This window comes from Leishmania major, chromosome 27, assembly GCF_000002725.2.
Source record: "Leishmania major strain Friedlin complete genome, chromosome 27".
Lineage (NCBI taxonomy): Eukaryota > Euglenozoa > Kinetoplastea > Trypanosomatida > Trypanosomatidae > Leishmania > Leishmania major.
Genome location: NC_007268.2, coordinates 1109519 through 1130424, shown reverse-complemented (window position 1 = coordinate 1130424; position 20906 = coordinate 1109519). Strand labels below are relative to the sequence as shown.

At 62.2% G+C, this 20906-nt stretch overlaps 7 protein-coding genes across 7 annotated transcripts; all 7 read right to left on the bottom strand.

Moving 5' to 3' along the window:
* Positions 1 to 2472: 2472 nt before the first annotated feature.
* Positions 2473 to 4509, bottom strand: LMJF_27_2660 (putative peptidyl dipeptidase; the record flags this gene model as incomplete). The annotated part of the gene is made up of 1 exon (XM_003722021.1): positions 2473 to 4509. One exon carries the CDS (start codon positions 4507 to 4509, stop codon positions 2473 to 2475), a length of 2037 nt encoding a protein of 678 aa, XP_003722069.1.
* A 1119-nt stretch (positions 4510 to 5628) lies between these two features.
* On the bottom strand, positions 5629 to 6015 carry LMJF_27_2650 (dehydrogenase/oxidoreductase-like protein; the record flags this gene model as incomplete). Its single annotated transcript, XM_003722020.1, has 1 exon — positions 5629 to 6015. One exon carries the CDS (start codon positions 6013 to 6015, stop codon positions 5629 to 5631), a length of 387 nt encoding a protein of 128 aa, XP_003722068.1.
* A 1186-nt stretch (positions 6016 to 7201) lies between these two features.
* On the bottom strand, positions 7202 to 7444 carry LMJF_27_2640 (hypothetical protein; the record flags this gene model as incomplete). The annotated part of the gene is made up of 1 exon (XM_003722019.1): positions 7202 to 7444. One exon carries the CDS (start codon positions 7442 to 7444, stop codon positions 7202 to 7204), a length of 243 nt encoding a protein of 80 aa, XP_003722067.1.
* Positions 7445 to 8587: 1143 nt separating this feature from the next.
* On the bottom strand, positions 8588 to 11041 carry LMJF_27_2630 (putative serine peptidase; the record flags this gene model as incomplete). Its single annotated transcript, XM_003722018.1, has 1 exon — positions 8588 to 11041. One exon carries the CDS (start codon positions 11039 to 11041, stop codon positions 8588 to 8590), a length of 2454 nt encoding a protein of 817 aa, XP_003722066.1.
* Positions 11042 to 12825: 1784 nt separating this feature from the next.
* Positions 12826 to 15639, bottom strand: LMJF_27_2620 (conserved hypothetical protein; the record flags this gene model as incomplete). The annotated part of the gene is made up of 1 exon (XM_003722017.1): positions 12826 to 15639. The coding sequence occupies one exon, from the start codon at positions 15637 to 15639 to the stop codon at positions 12826 to 12828; it is 2814 nt and encodes a 937-aa protein (XP_003722065.1).
* A 706-nt stretch (positions 15640 to 16345) lies between these two features.
* LMJF_27_2610 (conserved hypothetical protein) lies at positions 16346 to 17251 on the bottom strand (the record flags this gene model as incomplete). The annotated part of the gene is made up of 1 exon (XM_003722016.1): positions 16346 to 17251. The coding sequence occupies one exon, from the start codon at positions 17249 to 17251 to the stop codon at positions 16346 to 16348; it is 906 nt and encodes a 301-aa protein (XP_003722064.1).
* Positions 17252 to 18540: 1289 nt separating this feature from the next.
* Positions 18541 to 20355, bottom strand: LMJF_27_2600 (conserved hypothetical protein; the record flags this gene model as incomplete). Its single annotated transcript, XM_003722015.1, has 1 exon — positions 18541 to 20355. The coding sequence occupies one exon, from the start codon at positions 20353 to 20355 to the stop codon at positions 18541 to 18543; it is 1815 nt and encodes a 604-aa protein (XP_003722063.1).
* Between the last annotated feature and the right edge of the window lie 551 nt (positions 20356 to 20906).

The window sequence follows — 20906 nt, the reverse complement described above, 5'->3', positions numbered from 1 at the left end:
TGGAGATATAAACCCTAACCCTAACCCTAACCCTAACCCTAACCCTAACCCTGACCCTAACCCTAACCCTAACCCTAACCCTAACCCTAACCCTAACCCTAACCCTAACCCTAACCCTAACCCTAACCCTAACCCTAACCCTAACCCTAACCCTAACCCTAACCCTAACCCTAACCCTAACCAGTACAGTAGCACACCCGTACACCAGTACAGTAGTACACCGTCACGCACCCGTCCAGGTGGAGAGGGTGTCGCTGTGCAAGGAATCAGTGGAGATATAAACCCTAACCCTAACCCTAACCCTAACCCTAACCCTAACCCTGACCCTGACCCTGACCCTGACCCTGACCTTCACCACCACCAGACGCACCGAGGGAGTGAGGGACAGGAAGAGACGCGGATGTACAAAATAAATATAGAGGGAGAGGAGAGAAAGAATGGGTACAGGGGTACCAAACAAGGGCGAAAGAAAGGTATATATAATCGACGGAAAGGGGTGTCTGCAGCCGAGTGACGCAGTAATGACAACGTACACGGAAGGCGTGCAAACACACAAGGCTCTATGCCGGTGAAAGAAGAAAGGAGTCGGAAACGAGGGGACAACTACAAAAAGAAGAATCTACAAGAGAGACGCAACCACCACCAGACGCACCGAGGGAGTGAGGGGAGAAGGGGAGCGTGGAGGGGGGTGGCAGAGAGCAAGACACTCGCAGAAACACGGAGGACAGATGTCGAGCTATTTTCCCGCTGAGCGGGTCAAGGGTAACGGGGCGACGGCGTAGGCCGAGCCAGACGAAAGGCGACGCGAGACTTCACGACGACTCGACAAAATCCCAGACGGCGCAGAGGAGCACCTGTTGGGGGAAAACGATGCAGGGAAAAGAGAGGGGAACTGAAGATGTGCAGTGGGAGAGAGTCTCGCAGAAGGCACGTACACCCGTGCGCTGTTCTCTTCACGTGCGTTTCGTTCGGTTCGTGAGTCTGTCGATGTCTGTGTGTGTGTGTGTGGGGGGGGGGGGGCAAATATGTCTGCACAGATGTACAGATTACTCCGCAGCCTCTAAAAGGAAAAGGCAACAACGGTGTACGTAGAGGGAGGTTTTGATGAGAGGTGGCTTCGTTGTTCTGACGGCTTGTATTGCGGGATTCTGATTTTTTGTTTTCTTCTGATCTATTCGAAAGCAAAACCAAGCTGCGAAATCGACACACTAACAGGCGCCGAGGGGCCGTGCACAGCGATGCGCGACTTATCGACACAAGCAAGTGTGATAGGAAGTGCCAGGGTGGGGGTGCGCCCGGTGTGTGGGCAAAGGTGCTGCTTCTTCCATGCGTGTGAGCTAGAGGAGGGGGGAGGAGGGGGGGGGGGATACATCACCCACACACAAACCTGGGGAGCAGATGGGGGAGGAAGAAAGAGCGTGAATGGGAATGAGAGAGAAGAAGCACAGAGTCGGAAGACGCTGGAAGGGAGGAGAGTGGGAGCGGAGGGGAAAGGTGGCTCTCGCGGTTTTGCGCTGAGGAGAAGGTGCGCGTCAGTGCTGTAAGGTTCGCAGGGAGGACGGCGAACAGCTGCGAGGCGTGCCGTGGCGCGCTACGGGGGAAGGTGATTTCCACTGTTTCTTACGTGCGGCGAGTGCACGAAATAGTTTGACACAAAGATGTGCAGACTGGTGTTCTGATAGGCAGGGACCAGAAAAGGAAGACGATAGGCAGCGCGCTGCAATACACACTTGTGTCGATGGTGAAAAATTGAAAAGGGATGGAGAGAACGGCGTCTGATTGAAAAGTAGAGACACTCACACATAGAGACACACTTGATCAACAGTGAGAACAGATGAAAAGGAAAGAGAGAGAAGCATGGAACGTGGGGGAGGAGGGAGGGGGGGGGGGTCGTGCGTGTGTACGGGGTGACGTGAGGGCGGAGAAACGCACGAGGGGATGGGGTGAAAGAGTCACAACAGAAAAAGGGCGGGTTTCGTGGGCGTGTGTACGTGGCGAGCTGCCCACTGATGCTGCCCATTTAAAGCGCGCAGAAGTGCCAGCAGGCGGAAAAGGCCGCAGAGAGGATGGTGTGTGGTCCTGCGTGGTCGCGCGTGGGTGTCCACACAACCACCTCTTGTAGACGGCTTCGGGCGCTAGGCCACCAAGCAGGCAGTACGGATACGCTCGCCGACACGCCCACACACCAGGCGAAAGAAGTAGAAGGAAGCGTACTGCACGAGATGCCATGATGGAAAGGCAGTGCAACTGACTGTGGTGAGGGTCGCGACTGCAACGTCGACGGTCGCGTGGAGAAGTTCACAGCGCAGAGTCGAGAGCGGCAATGCGGGCGCCTTCGCCACTCAGCCCCCGCCCCCATCCGCGCTGACATCTTAACGGCGAACACGCGAGAAGCACGAATAACGTCAAAAAGAGAAAAACAAATCATACATAAAGGCGGGGTTGCGCGCGCACATACGCACACCGACGAGACTATTCGTCCAGCAGGCCGTTGATGCGCAGGAACGCCTTCATGTTTGCCTTGCGGCCGGCAAACTTCTCGTACGCAACGTTCGCGTCCACCGAGTTGCCCACAGAGAGCACGCACGCACGCAGGTGGTCACCGTTCTCGCGCGTCAGCCCGCCGTTCTCCAGGAACCACTCGAACCCGTCGCAGTCCAGCACACGCGCCCACTGGTACACGTAGTAGTTCGAGGCATATCCGCCAGAGAAAGTGTGCATGAAGTACCCGCTGTGGTAGCGCGGCGGCACTTCGGTCATCCCAACACCGAAGGACCTCATCGCCGCCTCCTCCATCTGTGCCGGTGGTAGAAAAGCCGTTTCCTCCGCAACCAGGTGCCAGCAGAGATCGAGGTACGCCGCCTTGACCACCTCAATGGTGTGGAAGCCGGCGCCGTATGTCTCGGCCGCCTTCATGCGATCCACCAGTGCCTGCGGGATCGGCTCCTTGGTTTCGTAGTGAAGGGCGTAGTTCTTCAACACGGCGTCGTACATTGCCCAGTGCTCGTTGATCTGCGATGGAAACTCGAGGAAGTCGCGGGCGACACTTGTGCCGGAAAGAGTCGAGTACTTGAGGTTGCTTAGCATGCCGTGCAGTCCGTGGCCGAACTCATGGAAGAGCGTCGTCACGTCACTGCGGCTCAGCAAGGTCGGCTTGCCTTCAGCCGGCTTCACAATGTTGAGCACATTGTACACGACCGGCTTCTGGCCAAGGAGGGAGCTCTGGCGAACATAGAAGGTCATCCACGCACCACCGCGCTTGCTTGCGCGCGCGTAGGGGTCAAGGCAGAAAATGGCAAGAGACTCACCCGTGCAGTCAAACATCTCAAACGACAGCACGTCGGGGTGGTACACCGGCAGATCCGTGCGCCGCCGCATCGTCACGCCGTACAGTTTTGCCGCCGTGTAGAACACGCCCCGCTCAAGCACGTTGTTTAGCTCAAAGTACGGCTTCGTCTCGTTCTCGTCGAGGTCGTACCGCTGCTTGCGCACTCGCTCCGCGTAGTACCTCCAGTCCCAGGGCGCCAGCTCAAAGTCCCCACCCTCCTCGCGAATCATCTGCTTGATGTCAGCCGCTTCCTTCTTCGCCTTCGACGCCGCCGCATTGCCCATATCGCGCAGCAAGGCCTCCGCGGACGCCGGGTCGGCCATCTGGTTCTGCAGCTGCCACTCCGCAAAGCACTTCCTGCCGAGCAGCTTCGCCTTCTTCAGCCGCAGCTGCGCAATCTCCACGATGATGGCGCTCGTGTCATTCTCGTCACCGCGTGCGGCGCGCTGCACGCTCGCCTCGAACAGGCGGCGGCGCGTCTCGCGGCTCCTCAGAGACGCTAGCAGTGGCTGCTGAGTCGTGTTCACGATAATCAATGCGTACTTTCCGGGGTGGCCGAGGCTCTCCGCCTCCATCTGAGCCGTCGCGATCTCGTCCTCGCTGAGGCCCTCCAGCTCGGCAACGTTATCCACGACGAGCGAGGCGGTCTTGCGCGTGCCCATCACCTTCTTGGCAAAATCACTCTCGAGGGTAGCGAGGCGCTCATTTACCTGTTTCAGCTTCTCCTTGTCTGCGTCGTGAAGGCCGGCGCCGGCCTTGCGAAACTCCCTCTCGTAGTGTTCCACCAGCCGCAAGTCTTCACCAGCGAGACTGGCACGCTCGTCCCACACGGCCTTGATGCGGTTGTACAAGGCACCATCGAGGTAGATCTTGTCTGTGTGGACGGAGAACTTTGGGGCGTAGGCCTGCTCGAGATTTTGCATCTCCGGGTTCGTGTGTGCAGAGCAGAGGTTTTGGAAGACCAGGCGTGCGCGCTTAAGCTGCGCCCCGCTCCGCTCCAGTGCCACCACTGTGTTTTCAAGGGTGGGCGCGTCAGGGTTGGACTTGATCGCCTCGATCTCCGCCATCTGCTCCGCCATGCCCTGCTCGAAAGCGGGTGCGTAGTGCTCCATGGTGATCTGGTCAAAGGGCGGGTGTTGGTACTGCAGAGGGCTCTGCTGAAGCAGCGGGTTGGCGGACATGTTGGCGCGCTGGGGAAGACGGGCGGCACTTACAGGGGTGAAAGTCAGCAGGAAGGGTCAGCGCTTGGCTGGCGTAGAGGTCCACCAGGGAATTTGTGGCAGCGGAACACACTCACAGTAGTGGGGAAGAGCAGGGGGCGGCGGAGAGAGGAAAAGGAAAGAGCGATACGCGTTGTGGATCAACTGCGAAGGCGGGGCATCAGACGTGCGCCCGTAAGCGTGTGTGCGGGTGGAGCGTGGCAGCCGCAGGATACGGCGGGTAGCGTAGTGTGCCGGCAAGAATGTGTCCACAGACTTGCAGCATACCTTGCGATCGCCCTCGACGCGGATGATAGAGCGCTCCGCCAGTGGCCGAGTGTACCCCACCGTCCCCCGCTCAAATCCGCAGTACGCCTCAGCGAAGTCTTTGTGATAGAGCAGAAACGGAGGCGTGAACCCCACCTCCGTGCTATTCCGATGCACGCCACCTTGCTGTCTGTCGCTATGGTGCAAGGACACACCAAGGCGTCGGCGCTGCAGCACCGGGTCACACATCACGGACACAGCCTGCAGCCCACGCACTCCTGTCACGTCGTCGCGCAGCACCGTCACCCCGCGGCTGCCCCACACCCGCTAGTTCGGGCACACTGCCTGCATGGGCAACGGTGGTGCCCCCCCCCACCACCACCACCGCAGTCAGGCGCGGCCACCGCATCCGCACAGATATGGAAATGGCGAGTAACGGAAGAGACAAGGAAGCGCAGGGACAACAGAATGACGGAGGAGGAGGAAGCACGGACAGCGTGCATGTCGATGCAACGCGGAGCTGCGTTGAACGGTGGTGAGGAAAAGTGCGCGCACAAGCTGGAATGCGAAGAGTTTAAGTCGGCGATGAGCGGGCAGAGAGGGAAGCCGCGATGGGTGGGAGTGGCCGCGTACGTCTGTGCGGTTCGCATTAGTGGCGACGACAGCGCTGCACAGTCAGCCGATGGCGATGATGGAAGGGGCGGAAAAGAAAAAGCAGAGGTGGACAGCTGTGTCTCGGCGGTAAGTCAGACAGTTGAGAGACGGTGCGTGTGGCGAGGGACTTGAGAAGGCGAATAGGCTTGTGCGCCCACACGGGCACAGACGTCCGGCCCATCACCCTCCTTCTCGTCTATATGCTGCTTTGGCGTTTCGATGCGCTGCCTGCACGTGAGACTTCACTGTGGAGTTGCCGTCGATGCTGGCGTCTGCGCCCAACATGCATGAGGTGCGGTCTGAGTCGAAGAATGAAACTGGCTCTGTGATCACGTGCGGATGCTGAAGGCGCCCAATTGGCAAGACCTCGCCGAGGTTCTCCGGGTGCTGGTGCGTCAGAAGCATTAGGTGCTCATCCATCGGTGTGTCGCCCGTGCCGAGGCGCTTCACGTTCACGAAGATGTTAGAGGGAATGAGCTCCAGCGCCACGGACTTGCACATGAGAGGCACTGCATCCTCACTGGCGCAACACGCGGGCTGCATCGCGGTGTCGCGTAACGCATCCATGGATGCGACAGACAGGATGCTTCCGCCCCCACCCCTCCCCCCTGCGCCTTCATCAGCGGCACCAGGGTGTGGGTGCCAAGGAAGGCGTCCAAGGCATTCCCATTTATTGCATTGCGCCCCACATCTAGCGTCGTGCTCTCCAAGTCCTCCGTGATGTTGATGCCGGCGTGGCACACAAGAATGTCCACGCGACCAAGCACGTTCCTGCATGCCGCCGCGGCAGTGGCCCACTGTTTCGCACGAGACGCGTGTTCAGCGCCAGCGCTGTGGTTGTGCAGTTCATCCGCCCGCGACGCTACAGAGGCGCCGTCCGCATTGGCCAAAAATATCGCGCAGCCGTGCTCAAGCAGCGTCTCCGAGATGGCGCGGCCCGGGTCGGCCGTCGGCGCCAGTCACCGTGGCGGCTTTCCTCACGAGCCTCTGCAGCGTGCTTGCGGTGGGCGATAAGGCGATGAGGAGGCGAATGGGAACGAGAGACGCGAATCGTGCGCAGCGAGAGCTTCCGTCTGAGTGTGCGTCGTGTGCGTGCGTGACGTTGACATAACAAGGGTCGGGTAGACGAGAAAACGAGAGAACGGCGGGTTAGTGGACGTGTCCTTGGGCACGCGAGACACCATGAAAGGGACGCGACATAACGCTGCCAAGGGAAGCACAGTGGGCCCGCGTCCCTGAGCGCGGATTCGTGGCACACCAGCTGAGGGCACAGCACGGGAGGCTTCAGCGAGCAACACAGAAAGAGAGGCAGGCGACACCGACGGAGGATATGCTGAGTGTGGCCGGTAGCGCCGCACGCAGGCGGACCGCAGTAGGGAAGAGGATGGGTCTCTAAGCACTTTCACATGTCTGCGCAGCAGTAGCAGAGACGTGTTATAAGCAGATCGACCTGAGTCTCGAGGACCGAAGTCACTGAAGAGCAGCACACGATAAAGCGGGGCGCCTACAGAGAGAGAGAGAGCGAGGGGGTGCGCAAACAGCGCTTGAACAGCGACGACGAAAACTGCAAGAGCGATGACAACCTCACTGCAGGCTGTAAGGTTTGGAGGGTGGGGGAGCAAGGTGCCGCACAGGCGCTCACGACACCTGTGGGTAGGTGGGCGGACGGGTATTTAAAGGACTCTCCAGAGGTGTAGGGAGAAGAGACACTGTCGTCGTGCGCCCTCCCCCCCGACACGCACACCCGCTACCGCTAACAGAGAGGAGGTGGAGCACTGCTCAAAAGACGGGCACCACACACGGATGGTGGCGTGGCCTCGAGCGCAGCACAAAACAGCACAGCGTCCATCGACTGCACAATCCGCTCTGTCTCCTGCTTGCACTTGTAGAGGCTCTCTGAGCATTTCTGGCACTCCGCAGCAAGTGCGTCCCACCGCGAGTCGTCCACGGCGATCTCTACGGGAGGTGGCGACGTGGTGGAGAAGATTAACGACATCTCCGCAGCACCCTCGTCATACTCGCGACGCCACGCCGCGAGGGCGCCAAGAAAGCTGAAGCGCTGCCTGTTCGATGCGGCCACGCTTTGCTCTCGCGTAGCCGAGTCCCGGTGGAAAGTGCAGCTGCGCAGCGGTGCAACTCGCGATGGCGCCGCCGTCGCATGCTGAAAGGTTCGCACGCGTACCGGCGCAGAGGAAAAGAAGAAAAGAGGGAAGCAGGAGGACGGAGGTCGCAAGAGGAGTGCACGAGGATGCCCCTCGATTTCGTGCAGCGTAATGCATCTGTGCACGGAGAGCGAGAGGGTGTGCCGCATCCGCAGATGACCCTGTACAGAAGCGGACAGCTGCCCATCTCTGTGGAGCGAGGGCCAAGCTGCAGCGAGGGGATAAAGACTGCGAGGGACTGGCAGAAGACAGCAGTCCAGCGGGGGGTAACCGTACCCGCTACGTTGATCACTTCGCAGATCTCTTTCTCTGCCGCTCTTCTCTCACGCACTCACGCTCGCATGCCCGCATCCATGCGTGCACCGTAACGGTGGTGTCAGTAGTTGGAGAATGCTTGGATCATGTGAGCGAAGAAGGCGCGCACACGCGCGTGTGTGCACCTTCGCGATGGCCGGTTTTATCATATTAATACTAAGACTAATAATAATGATGATGCCAGAGAAAGCAGCGATACACGGAGGAGGAGGAGGAGGAGGAGGAGGAGCGCCGAGGCAGCCGACGACCAGCGCTAAAAAAAACGCGAAATGCACCACAACAAACGACGACGACACACACACACACACACGCACTGTACCAGCGGCGCACCCGCAAGAGGGGGGGGGGGCGCTGCCTCGCGGTGGTGGTGGTGGTGGTGGTGGGAGAGGCGAAGAGCGAAGAGGACGTCATAACGTGTCCACCCTGAGCAAGAGGTGTCACCGCCCACCGCTCTCGCCAGCCCCCCCCCCACACACACACACCGACACACCGACACACGCTTATCCGAGTGCCACTATAATAAAAGCTCAGAGAGAAGATCAGCACGGAGTAACCGCTGCCCCGTGCTACGGCTGCGCTGGCGCGGGCATTCGCGGCGGGGAGCGAAGGGGTGGTGGTGACGACGGCAGCGTCCCTTCGCATTCCCATGTGCGGGTGGGGCCTCACTGATCCAGCAGTCGCTCGTCAGTCGGCCCCTTCTCAGGAGAGAGCGCGTGATTGGCAACCACCACGACATGACCGTCCTGCACAGACAGCCTCACATGCTCACCCTCGCGGACGCGGCCATCAAGCAGCATCAGCGCCAGTTGGTTGAGCAGTTCGCTCTGCACGAGACGCTTCAGTGGCCGCGCACCGTACACAGCGCTGTAGCCGTTGACGCTGAGCCAGTCGTACACCTCCGTGGACTCCTCCAACGTGATGTTGTGCTCCGTCAGCATTTTCTGCACCTGTGCGAACAAAATCTCCACGATGCTGCGGATGTCCTCGCGGCTGAGGCGGTTAAACATGATGATGTCGTCGAGACGGTTAATGAACTCGGGCGCCAGACGCTGTCGCACCTGCTCCATGACAGCCGGCATCGCACTGATGCTCGGCTTCCCCTCCGGCAGGCGGGCGATGACGTCGGCACCGATGTTGGAGGTCAGGATGATGATGGTGTTCTTGAAGTCGACGCGGCGGCCGTGGCTATCGGTCAGGTGCCCCTCGTCCAGCACTTGGAGCAGGATGTTCGACACGCTCGGGTGAGCCTTCTCGAACTCGTCGAAGAGGACGATTTGGTAAGGGCGACGCCGCACCGACTCTGTCAGCTCGCCGCCTTCCTCATAGCCGACGTACCCTGGTGGGGCGCCGATCAGCCGGTGCACCGAGTGCCGTTCCATGTACTCGCTCATGTCGATGCGGCAGATGAACGACTCGTCGTCGAAGAGGAACTTGGCGAGGCTCTTGCACACCTCCGTCTTACCGACGCCGGTGGGGCCAAGGAACAGAAAGGAGCCGAGCGGGCGCTTGTGCGAGTGCAGGCCGGCGCGAGAGATGCGCACCACATTCGTAATGGACTCGATGGCCGCATCCTGGCCCATGATCGTCTTCTTTAGCTCCGCATCCATGTGAATGAGCTTCTCCCGCTCACTCGTCATGAGCTGCGCCACCGGGATGCCGGTCGCGCGGGCGATCACCTCAGCAATGTCCTTTGAGGTGACGCTGTCGTGCACCATGAAGTTCTTGGAGCTGGCGAGGTGCTTGTCCTTCTCAATCTGCTTCAGCAGGTTGGGGATTTGGCTGTGCTGTATCTCGCCCGCCTTGGCAAAGTCGCCGCTGTTCATCGCCTGCTCGAGATGGTGCCGCAGCACGTCGAGTTCCTCGGTGCGCTGCTTGATCGTCTGGAACAGGTTCTTCTCCTTCTTCCACCGCTCCTCGAGTGCGTCGTACTCCTTCTGCTTCTGCGAAATTTGCTCGTACAAGTTCTCCAGCTTCTCCTTGCCCACCTCGTCCTTATCCTTCTTCACCGCCTCCGCCTCGATCTTCAGGCGGATCAGCTCGCGCTCGATGAGGTCGAGCGCCTCTGGCTTCGACTCCTGCTGCAGGCGCAGGCGGCTAGCGGCCTCGTCGATCAGGTCGATGGCCTTGTCTGGCAGGCGACGCTCCGAGAGGTAGCGGTGGGAGTTGACGGCGGCGTAGACGAGGGCCTCGTCCTTGATGAGGCAGCCGTGGTGGGCCTCGTACTTTTCCTTGATGCCGCGCAGAATGGAGATGGTCTCTTCCACGGTGGGCTCCGTAACCAGCACCGACTGGAAGCGGCGCGCCAGCGCGGCGTCCTTCTCGATGTGCTGGCGGTACTCGTCCAAGGTGGTGGCGCCGATGCAGTGCAGCTCACCGCGCGCTAGTGACGGCTTCAGCAGGTTCGCCGCGTCCATCGACCCATCGCCGGAGGAGCCGGCGCCGACCAACGTATGCAGCTCGTCGATGAACAAGATAACCTTGCCGTGCGACTCTATGGTGTCCTTGAGCACCCCCTTGAGGCGCTCCTCGAACTCGCCGCGGAACTTGGCGCCGGCGACGAGGGTGCCCATGTCTAGCGCGTACACCTGGCGGTCCTTGATGCTCTCTGGCACCTCGCCCTTCACGATCCGCTGCGCCAGCCCTTCGACGATGGCCGTCTTACCGACGCCAGGCTCACCAATCAGCACCGGATTGTTCTTGGTACGCCGCGAGACGACCTGGATGGTGCGTCGAATGACCTCCTCGCGCCCCACGATGGGGTCCAGGCGACCCGTGCGCGCCTCCTCGGTCAAGTCGCGTGCGTACTTCTTTAGGAACTCGCCCGGTGGCACAGCGTTCGGGTTCACCCACGTGCGTCCCTGCTGCTGGCCGCCGTTGCCGCCTCCACCGCTGTTGCCGCTGCTCTTCCACGGCGTGACGCCTGTCGACTGCCATCGGCAGCTCGTCCGTAACGTGGGGTATGCCGCCGTGCTCGATGCCAGCCGCGAGCACGCCACAGCATCCACGGCAGCTGTGCGGGTGGCGCCGCACCCGAAAGGGGCGAAGGGAGCCGCCAGCGCAGCGGTGCTGCCACACCGAAGCGCCGTGGAGGCCTGAGCGAGACACCTGCGCAGCATGACGGGGCGGGGCTGCGTTCCTCAACGCAAGAGGCGGGGCAACGAGAGATGGCGCCTCGGCGAAGAGAGGGGCAGGAGGACACCGCCGCGGAGAGGCCGCGAGAGCGAGATGCGAGGCAAAGGCGGGAGAGAGCTGTGAAGCGGCCGGTGTGCCGCCGCTGTGTGCGCGGAGGTCGCAGAAGTGAGAAACCGAAAGCGTGCACACACACACACACACACAAGACGGACTCGCTCCCGTTTTTTGATGTGCGCTGCAGGCGCGTCTGTGCCGTCGTGAGGCCGAAAAGAAGTGCCGTGCCGGGCAGATGTCGTTGGCGCCTGTAGATGCAGAGGGAGGGAGAGAGAGGACGGTGGGCCAGGTGCGTGTACCTTGATGCGTGTGTGAGCGCAAAGGCAAGAACCGCAACGGTCTGCGGATGTCCTGGCACGGCCGCCGACAGAGAGAGGGAGGGAGTCAGCGGGGAGAAAAGGGGTCAGAGAGGAGGGAGAGAGACACGCCGGTAGCCACCGTGCATCTCTGCGCGCGCACGCGCGAACATGTGGGGGAGGGGGGGGGGGGCCATGGTGGGTCACAAGTGAGGAATCCGTGCGCGTGCGCCCATGAGCGCCATGCCGTCCCCCTCGCCCACGTAAGTGTCGCGCCGCGCAACGCTATGCCGTGCTTTCTCCTCCACAAGGAGGGCAACGCTGTCGAACTGCGCAAGAGAGACCCCGAGACAACGACAGACGCAGCATGTCGAGTTCTTCACAGAGAAGTTTGTGTTCCTCCGCGTGTGCTCATTTCTCTGCCATACAACACGAGTGAGCCACCTCTCTCGAGCCGTCGGCCCTGCCACGGGCACCCATCGCGAGGTGCGAAGCAGCGCTAGACACACGCGCTACACCACAATGAGCCCACGCATTCATCCGAGAACACGGCCCCTGCCTCAAACTCTACCCACACACCCGCTCCGCAGGTCGCCGTTTGGTGCCATCCCCCGCGCGGCGGCATGCACGCTCCCCGCACCACCAGTGGACACTGCGAGGGGCGGGAGTGGGACACGCTCGAGTCACGCCGCCGCCCTGCCTATGGCGTGGATGGCTCAAACGCGTGCACCGACTCAGGTGGCTTCGGCGCAATGCTATCCAGGGCCTGACCGCCGACACCCGTAGCGATACGTCGCTCGGGCCTCCCCACGTCGTCGGCACCTCACCCTGTCACCGCCAGAAGTGGTTCGGCATTGGCAGGGAGAGAGAGGGGGGCCGCTGGGCCGCGTGATGACGCGCACGGAGATGTGTGCGCCCCCTCCCCTCACCTCGTCACCCGGGGGCACAGGGCGTAGAGGACAAACAAACAAGAGCAACGGAAAGAGAGAGAGAGATGCGTGCGTGTGTGTGTGTGTGTGTGTGTGTGTGTGTGTGTGTGTGTGTGTGCAGTGGCGTACGTGTCGCGCACCGCACCGCCTCTCTCTCCTGCCGCCTTGGAGAAGCCGTGTGCAGCGACACCACGCATGAGGAACACAGCGAGCCGGACCATCGCGGCTCGCCGCCCCTTCTCACTCACGCCTGTGGTGCAACTGGCAATAATGGCGATGATGGCGCTGATGGGCGGAGGGGCATCGTCCACGGAGAGGGACACAGAAAAGGATACGTGTACATCATGTGTAGACCGTCAACAGCAGAATGACGCTGAGGTAAAAGGAAAGGGGACGGTCGCACTTTGCGTGAGAAGGGCCGTCGTACTCAGCGCGTTCACCGAGACTGCCGCTGTCACGTGTTCTGGGGGATTCCCCCAAGAGGAGGGTCTACTCCCTCATCGGGGGTGGCGCGAGGAGCAACGCTGACGTGGCAGCGGTGTTCATCGTGGCGCGCGGAGGTGCCACAAAGCCGCGGTATACGACGGGCTCAGCCGTCACGGATGGCGAGTCGGGGCGCGGCGTGGCGGACGTGGCGCCTGTCAAAGCGCCTGCTCTGGAGCGTCTCTCATCCTCCGCACGGCCCGCCGCGTACGTCTTGCCCATTTCCGCTAGCCGTTCTCGCAGTACGTCATGTCGAGCCTTGAACTGGTCCGTCTGCGACCTGAAGAACTCGAGGGCCTCCTGCATCTGCCGCATATGCTGGCCCTTCTTCACGAGGTTCTCTTGATAGGCAGTCAGCTGCTCCGCGATCTCCGGCCCGGGCTGGTGCGCGACGGTGGCCTTGGCTTTCATGTAGCGCTGCTCCACCGACTGGATAGCCGCCTCTTTCTCCTCTAGCTGATTCCGGCGCTGGACCAGGACCCGCTGCAGCTTCTGCACACGCTGCAGCAGCGCATACGTCTCCGGCTCAGCCGAGGCCACCTCGTGGTACGGGTGCACATTAACGGGGTGGTACGCGGCATCCAGCAGCGCCTGCACCCGCACCTTCTCCCGCTGCAGCTCACGCGTTGCGTTGTTCAGCAGTACGCGCAACTCTGGCAGGCGGGCGACGAACATACGCAGCTGCTCCAGCTGCTGCGCAAACTGCAACGTCTGGTACTGGAGGTGCTCCAGCTGTCGTGCCTGGTCGTTGTAGAGGCGCTCGTGGTGTTGAAGAAGAGACTGTTGCGTGCGGGCCTGCTCGTACAGCGCGTGCAGCTCCGTGGCGCGGTCCGTCACTTGGCGGTCGAGCCTGTCCTTCTCATGCACAACGTCATGGCAGCGGCGCTGCTGCCGGGCCGTCTCGTCCGCTGCGTCGCTGAGAACCGCGCGAAGCTGCTGTATCTCCTGCCCCAGCGCATCGGCGCACCGCTGCCTCGTGTGGGCCCGCCGCTGGTAGTCCGTCACGTGCGCCTCAAGCTCCTTTCGCTGCTGCCGCAGGAGCTGGATGTGTGCCACTTCGAGCTTCACATCCTTCCCCCGCTTCTGGATGGAGCTGCGCATCGACTGCACCTTCGCCAGCAGTAGTGAGAACCGATGCTGCTGCTCACTGAGGCCTTGCTTCAGCTGGTTGTAGTGCGAGGTGTACGTGTTCCGCTCCGCCACCATCGACTCGAGCAGCACCTGTTGCTGCTTGATGCGCGCCTCCACCTCGGTGAGACTCCCCTCGTAATGGGCCAGCTCCGCTTCTTTGTTCTCAATGCTGCTGAGGAGGTGCGCGCACGCAAAGGCCTGCTTCTTCGCTCTCGCCTCGCTAAACTCTGCCTCCTGCGTCACGACGTACAACTCCCGGTGGGTCTGCTGGATGTGCTCCTCGAATGACGTCAACACGCTCTCGAGCGCGCGTAGTTGCCCACGCTTCTCCGCGAGCCACGCAGCGTTGCGATGCTGCTCGGCCGCTTCGCCGGTGATTTGCTGCTGCAGAATGTTGACCTCCCCTCTGACAGACACTGCCGTCTGCGCGGCAGTGTGGGCTGCCCGCTTCGCAAGGGCGAGAGCGGCCTCCTCGCTCTTCAGCTGCGCCGCCACGTCGAGCTGCTTCTCTACCTGCTCCGATTTCTGCACCTCCGTAACCGCGTTGCGCCGCTGAAGAGCCTCGACAACCTTCTGCGCCTTGACGTAGCGCCTGTGCACGGAGGCGACTGCGGCCTGCTGCGCCTGCAGCTCCGCCGCCCTCTCGTACACGCGTCGCTGCCACAGATCATGCTCCTCGTTGCACTCCTGCAGAGCCGTGTTGACGTTTTGCAGCTGGTGGCAGACACCCTGGTACTCGTCGGTCAGTCGCGCCTCTTCCTGCCGGACGTCGCGCAGCTCCTGCCCGTTGCGCTCGTGGTCCTCGACGAGCGCTTCGAGGGTGTGCTGTTGAGAGGTGTAGTACGCGATACGGCGAGCGATCGTGTCGCGCACCGCCTGCAGCTCCTGCTCCTTCATAGACTTACTCTGCAGCACCCTCTGCACCTCCTCCTCACTCTGCACGATGGCCTCGCGTACCAGACGAAGCTCAGCGGCATTGCCGGAGTTGCTGCTCACCAGTGTGGCGATGCGCCGCTGCGTGGCGGCCATGTCAAGAGAGGTGCTGCGCAGCTGCTGCGTCAGCTGCTCCTCCTCCCGCTGCAGTGTTTCATGGAGGCGCCGTAGACTCTGTAAGGCCGCCTCCTGCTCTGGCATCTCGATCGGATCCTGTGCCTTTGCCTGCTGCACCGCGATCTCGCGCTTGAGCGTGGCGATCGTCTCCTTCAGCTGCGCCTCCTTCTCCCGCACCTCCGTCAACCTATGGGAGGTGCGCTCCGTCTCACTCTTGAGGTTGGCGATGGTGTCACGATCGCCCAGAGTCATCTCAGCAGCCGCAACCGCCTTCTCCGCGCAGGCATCGATGTCGCTCTGCAGGTCTGTGCACTTGCGCAGCAGCCGGCCCTCGCCCTCATGACTGCGCAGCAAGGAGCTGTGGAGGCCCTCGTACTCCGCGCGGAACTTGTCGAGGACGTCATCTCCCTCTAGCGTCATGAGCACCTCTTGATACTGCCGCTCGTACTCATGGAAGGTGTTGCACTCCGCCTCGATTGCTTGGAGCTCTGCGTTCTCGGCAGCCGTGAACAACGGGGTGTGCGGCTCTGCGGTAGCGGCGGTGGTATTCGCCGGCGCGCTGGCGCCTCTGTGAGTAGCAGAGCTCTGCACTACGGTGCCGCCCGCTCCACCGCCATCGAGTGGCGAAGAGACGCTCATTTACTGTGTTTCGGTTCTCTGTGTGGCGCGGGTGGTGGGAGCGGTGGGTTGACGGGGAGCGGCGTTCCCTCGGTGGGCGGCGCACGGAGGTGAAGCGAAGGGCTGCAGAAGCCGCATGCGCGGGGGGGGGGGGGGGGGGAGCAGCGGCGAGAGAGAGAGAGAGAGAAGGGAGAGTGTGTGGCGGGATGCGTTTTGGCAGCGGGCAGCGGCGTCAGGAACATCGACGCAGAGACGGCGGCGGGCAATACGTGTGGAAAACCCCAACAGCGCGCGCGTGTGCTGCCCTTACTTCTTTGCGGCAAGCGCAGGAGCCGAAACCGGAAAGAGGACTTCGTGTCTGCCGAGACACACGACGAGGGACGCGGCGGGGCTGAAGCGATGCGCGCACGCCAGCATTGGAGTCGTGGAGAGAAGAGAGGGCGCGGCATGTGCTGTGTTGAGTTGGAGAGAGATGCCGCAGTGCCAAGACGTGGCACTCTGCATGTCGGTGCGATGCGGGCGCACACCGCGCAGCATGACGCTGTACATGGATGGGAGAAAATGCGTGAAACGGCGAGCGCCTCGCAGAGGAGGCGGCGGCCCCTCCCCACTGGGGCAAGTGCGCGCAGCCGGATGCTGCAACGACCACCACCATCACGAGCGCAGAGACAGAGACGCACTCCCTCCCCGTTGCCGCGCTGCTCGCACCGCCGCACGAATTTGCGACTCACTCGAGAGTAGTCGAGACGGACCGCAGCCAGTCCAGCACAACGCTCGCGTCCTTCTTAAGTGTATCAGAGGGCCACTCGCGCTCCTCGAGCAGCAACGCCAGCTCTGCCTTCAGTGGGTTGTGCTCGCCAGGGTCAACAAGGCCCCTCTCCTGCGAGCAGAGGCGCAGCTCCTCCTGCAGGGCAGCACGACGCGCCATCTCAGCTTGCACACGCGCCTGGTATCGGGCGATGTCCGCCTGCAAGTGCATGACGGTCTCCTGTCCATCGCGAAGTCGAGTCTGGAACTCCTGCCAGTGTTGCTGTTGGTCGAGGAGCTGCGTGCGCGTGCTCACCGACACGTTGTTGAGCATGACCGCTTTCAAGAGCAGCTGCTCCCTCGAGCGGTGCGACCAGCTCAATGCAGTGCGGGCATGGTAGTCGAGCCGGGCCGCGGACGCCTTCATGTCCCGCATGTGCAGCGCAGAGGACCACCATGGCGCCGTCGACGTGCTCGGCGCAGCGGCCTCGGTGTCGTACATGACTTTGGCGGACTCCTTTATCTTCGCCATGCACACCGCTATGGCCGCCACTTCGTCCGCCAAGCAGCTGTCCGAAGTCAGCCGCGGCACCTCGCAGTCGACGCCGTAGTCCTCGACAGACTGGTCGTCGGAGAGACCTTCATCGGCCGCGGCGGCGCGAGCGCGCTGAATGCGAGCAGCTTCGGAGAGCACATCCGGGTCGGCCACGCGGCGCTGCTGCGCAGCCGTCGTCTCAGCCCGCAGTGGGGTGACGGACTCCGAGTCACTCGATGGGCGGGGGCGGGGAGCTGAGGCCAAGTGACCGCCCGCTTCGCGCTCCGCCTCGATGCGTCTCTTCGCGTGAAAGGCGAGGTCGTGTTGCAGCTGCTGCAGTGTCGACTGCATCTCGGTGGTCGCGACCTCCACCGACCGCACGGCAAGTGCCTGCTCGTGAAACGGGCGTGGAAGACCATGACTGTTGGTGGAGAGCGCAGCAGCCCCGCTACTTCGAAGAACTAATCCACCAGTCGACGAGCTGCTAACGCCATTCGCAGCGTGGTCGGAAGGCTCTGAGGTCGAGAGCGGCGGCCGCCGCGAGAGCAGCGTTGCCGAAAGAAGGCCTTCCGCACCCTCATTAGTGAAGCCATCCGCGAAATCCTCACCGAGCTGGGTGCTCTGCAGCGCCCTGGCATCCGCAGCTGAGAGACTGTCAAATAGATCGGTGAGCTGTGCGCTGCGTGTGGCCGCCTCCCGCCTCTTGCGCACAGGCAGAGGGTCTTTCTTGAGGGACGGCAGAACGGTTGCATCCTCCGCTCTCCCGGCAGCAGCGGGCGGCGTGTGTCGTTGACGCGTTCAACGCTGCATCGGACGCTCGCAAGTGAATGGCAGACGGCGCAGCCTGAGAACTCAGCTCGCCTCTGCGTCGCCACGCAACGCCACGAATCGAAACTGCCTGTGTGTGGGTGTGGCCACCACCCCCAAGTGAGCAACTCAGAGATGGGGGAGGCAGCGGCTACGAAAGCTTCGGCGACGCGCCCGAACAGCGGCAGCGGGACTGCGCCGAGGCAGCACCAGCGGTTACAGAGGAGCAGAGAGCGAGAGGCACGAAGAGCGATGGCGATGATGAAATACCACGAGGTCATCACAAGCGTGGGAAGCGGCGAGCCGGTCCGTCCACTCCACCACTCTATGCGTCCTCCACATGCGTGGCCGAAAACACCGCCGCAGATGGTGGCAACGCCGATGCACCTTCCGCCTCCCGCTTGCCGGTGTTTCATTGGTTCAGCACACAAACACACACACACACACACACACGCACACCTCCGCCTGTGAGGAGGCGCTGCCTTCAGTGGGCAACACCACCGTACAGACGCGGTGGAGAGCACACAGAGAGAGAGAAAGAAGGACAGGACGTGAGACGATGTGCGGTGCGCGACAACCTTCGCATGTTTCGTTAGTCGTTATGTTCATCGCTTCACACAGCCTCCAGAGCGGGCGGCACGCCTACGCACCACGCACCACGCGCGCGGGTGCACAAGACGGAGAGAAGAGCGGCGACGGACGGCGTGCGGGCCGCACCGCTCCGTCCCCCTGGCGCGCATGGCAACCAAAACAACGGTACGGAGAAAGAGAGAGAGACGCCACGCCCACCACGCCGACGCTCGTCTGCCGCTCTACTGTGCGACGCACTCCTTTTAAAAAAAATCAACAATCAGCAGCAGCCGCATGAGTGACATTACACAGCTCTGCAGCCCCGTCACAGCGCGTTGGGCCTGCAGTGCCTGCTGAATGTTCCGCGACATGCCATACTTCCACTGCGCCTCGATCTCCTCGGCGTGAGCGGCACTGCTGTTGATGCTGCTGCCAGCTGCGGGTGTGGGGCGTCCGCCGGCCGCATGTTTTGCGACGGCGGACGCCTGCTGCTGCGCCTCACGGAGCTTCGCCCACGCAATCGTCAACGTTTTCGCGAGCCGCTCGCGCACCACAGGCAGCAGCGTCGCGCTCCAGCTCAGCCCCCAGAGGTACACACTCGCCTTGGCGGACCGTTCGACGAGTGCCGAGGTGCGCGGCACCTCCTGCTGAAGCAGGAAGCCGTCCTTGAACATCTGGTGCAGCACCTCGCGAACCTTGACGTACGTTGCGATGGACTGCTCCGCCAGCGTCCGCTCCTCAAGGAAGTGGTGCTGCAGCAGCAGCTTCATGATGCGCACACCGAGAACGCCGTAGCGACTGTACACGACCCGCTCGCACACAGCCTCCTGCAGCAGGTGCACAGCAGTGACATGGTCTATGGCATAGAAGTTGCTCTGGCTATGCGGCTTCACCAAGAGCGCTCGCGTCGACGGCATCGTCGTGAAGCTCGGGGAGATGCCAGCGGCTGACGTCATGGGCGCAGCGGCGTCGCAGCTATAAAAGACGATGGGCTGGCACAAACGCTGCAGGCAGCGCTGCACCGCCTCCACGGAGCTGCTCGGCACGTTGTCGGTGCCCATCCGCAGTTCACCGCTGCGATCGCGGCGCACACCCGCAGTCATCGGCAGCTCCGCCGCCAGCTCCTGGAAGGAGGCAACAGCTTCGGTGTACCCTGAGTTCGGTGCTACACGGCGCCGCAGCGCACGCACCAACGTGAGGGCAAGCCGTCCGTCTGCATAGCGCTCAGCAACGGCCTGCTCGATCGCGTCGTTGAAGAGGTAATGCAGGGCGGCCTCGAGGCCCACAGAGTACGGGGTCGTGGCGTTCCATAGATCGGCATTGCTGCCCGGGTGCGAGGGGGCCAGGTCGGCCAGCCGTGCCGCATTTGCCGCTGTCGCAGCACCGGGTGCTGTGGTGGGTAAGTTGAGCACCGGCACTAGCCACCCATCCTCGACCATGCGAACAACAGCGTACTCGATCGCGTCGCGGGTAATGCTAGGGGTGCGACTCAGCGCCACCTGTACTGCGGCGCGCGGCGGTACGACGCCCAGCTGGTAGACAACGAGAAGCACGCACTTGGCCGCCTCGCCGTACTGCTGACGTGCGCAATGGAGAAGAAGCGGGAACAGCACGCGCAGAAGGATAGCGCTGCCGTAGCGTATCTCGTATAGGTGCGTGGCCGGGTCTGCGTGGATGAGGCGATGCACCACTAGCCGCGTCACGAGCTCCTTCACCGCCACCTCGTGAATAACGTCATTGACCGAAGCGATGTCACCAAGGTTGACATGGAAGCTAGAGCCGACTTGGTGGGTGGGTGGCACCGCTGTCGTCTTCTCCCCGGTGGCAGAAGCGCGGTTGGCGGCAGCAGCAGCGACGGCGCGCACCTCCTCATCGCGGTGGACGGCATCGCTGATGTCCTTCAACGACATTGGCCCTGACTGGATGAGGGTGCGACAGATAGCGCCGGCCAACGGGCCTAGCTGGTGGGTGACGGTAGAGATGATGAGCTGGTGGTGCGCTGTGATGGGCTTCGCGGCGAGTTCCTCACACACCTCCGATGGGCAAGTGGCCGCATCGCCGACGCAGAAGAACGGCATGGCCGCTGCTGGAGATGTCCGACAAGCGCCTACACACACGGATAGATGTGACAGACGGAGTCCTGCTGAGGAGAAATATGGATGTGCGAAGGAGGCGCAAGGACTGGCAATCGTGATTGTGCTCGTCAGCGCTCACCAAGCACTCACACGCTCACTCGCTCGCCTGCTCTACGTAACGAGGGAACCGCTACACCGTCGGTATCCACACAGGGCGGCACGGGGCCATCACAAAGAGAAGGAAGGAAAGTGTGTAGAGAGCGCTGAAGACGCAGGAAGAAAGGCAAGGCGCACGCGCAGCTGTCTGCATGAAGGGACCCCTTCCCCACTGACACACAAGGGAGAAGGGCACGCAGTGTGGTGCACGCGCTATCGGCACGTCAACCCAGCCGAAGCCCCGCCCCTTGAGGCGGGGCCGCTGTGAAGAAATTCGACTACAGGAGCCCTGCCGCATCGATGGCAGCAGCTGCACGTCACACCGCTTGCTCTCAGCAGAGCTTGACGGGCGCTGCTGCTGGTACGGTGCGCACAGAGTTACCCACGCCTGCCATACA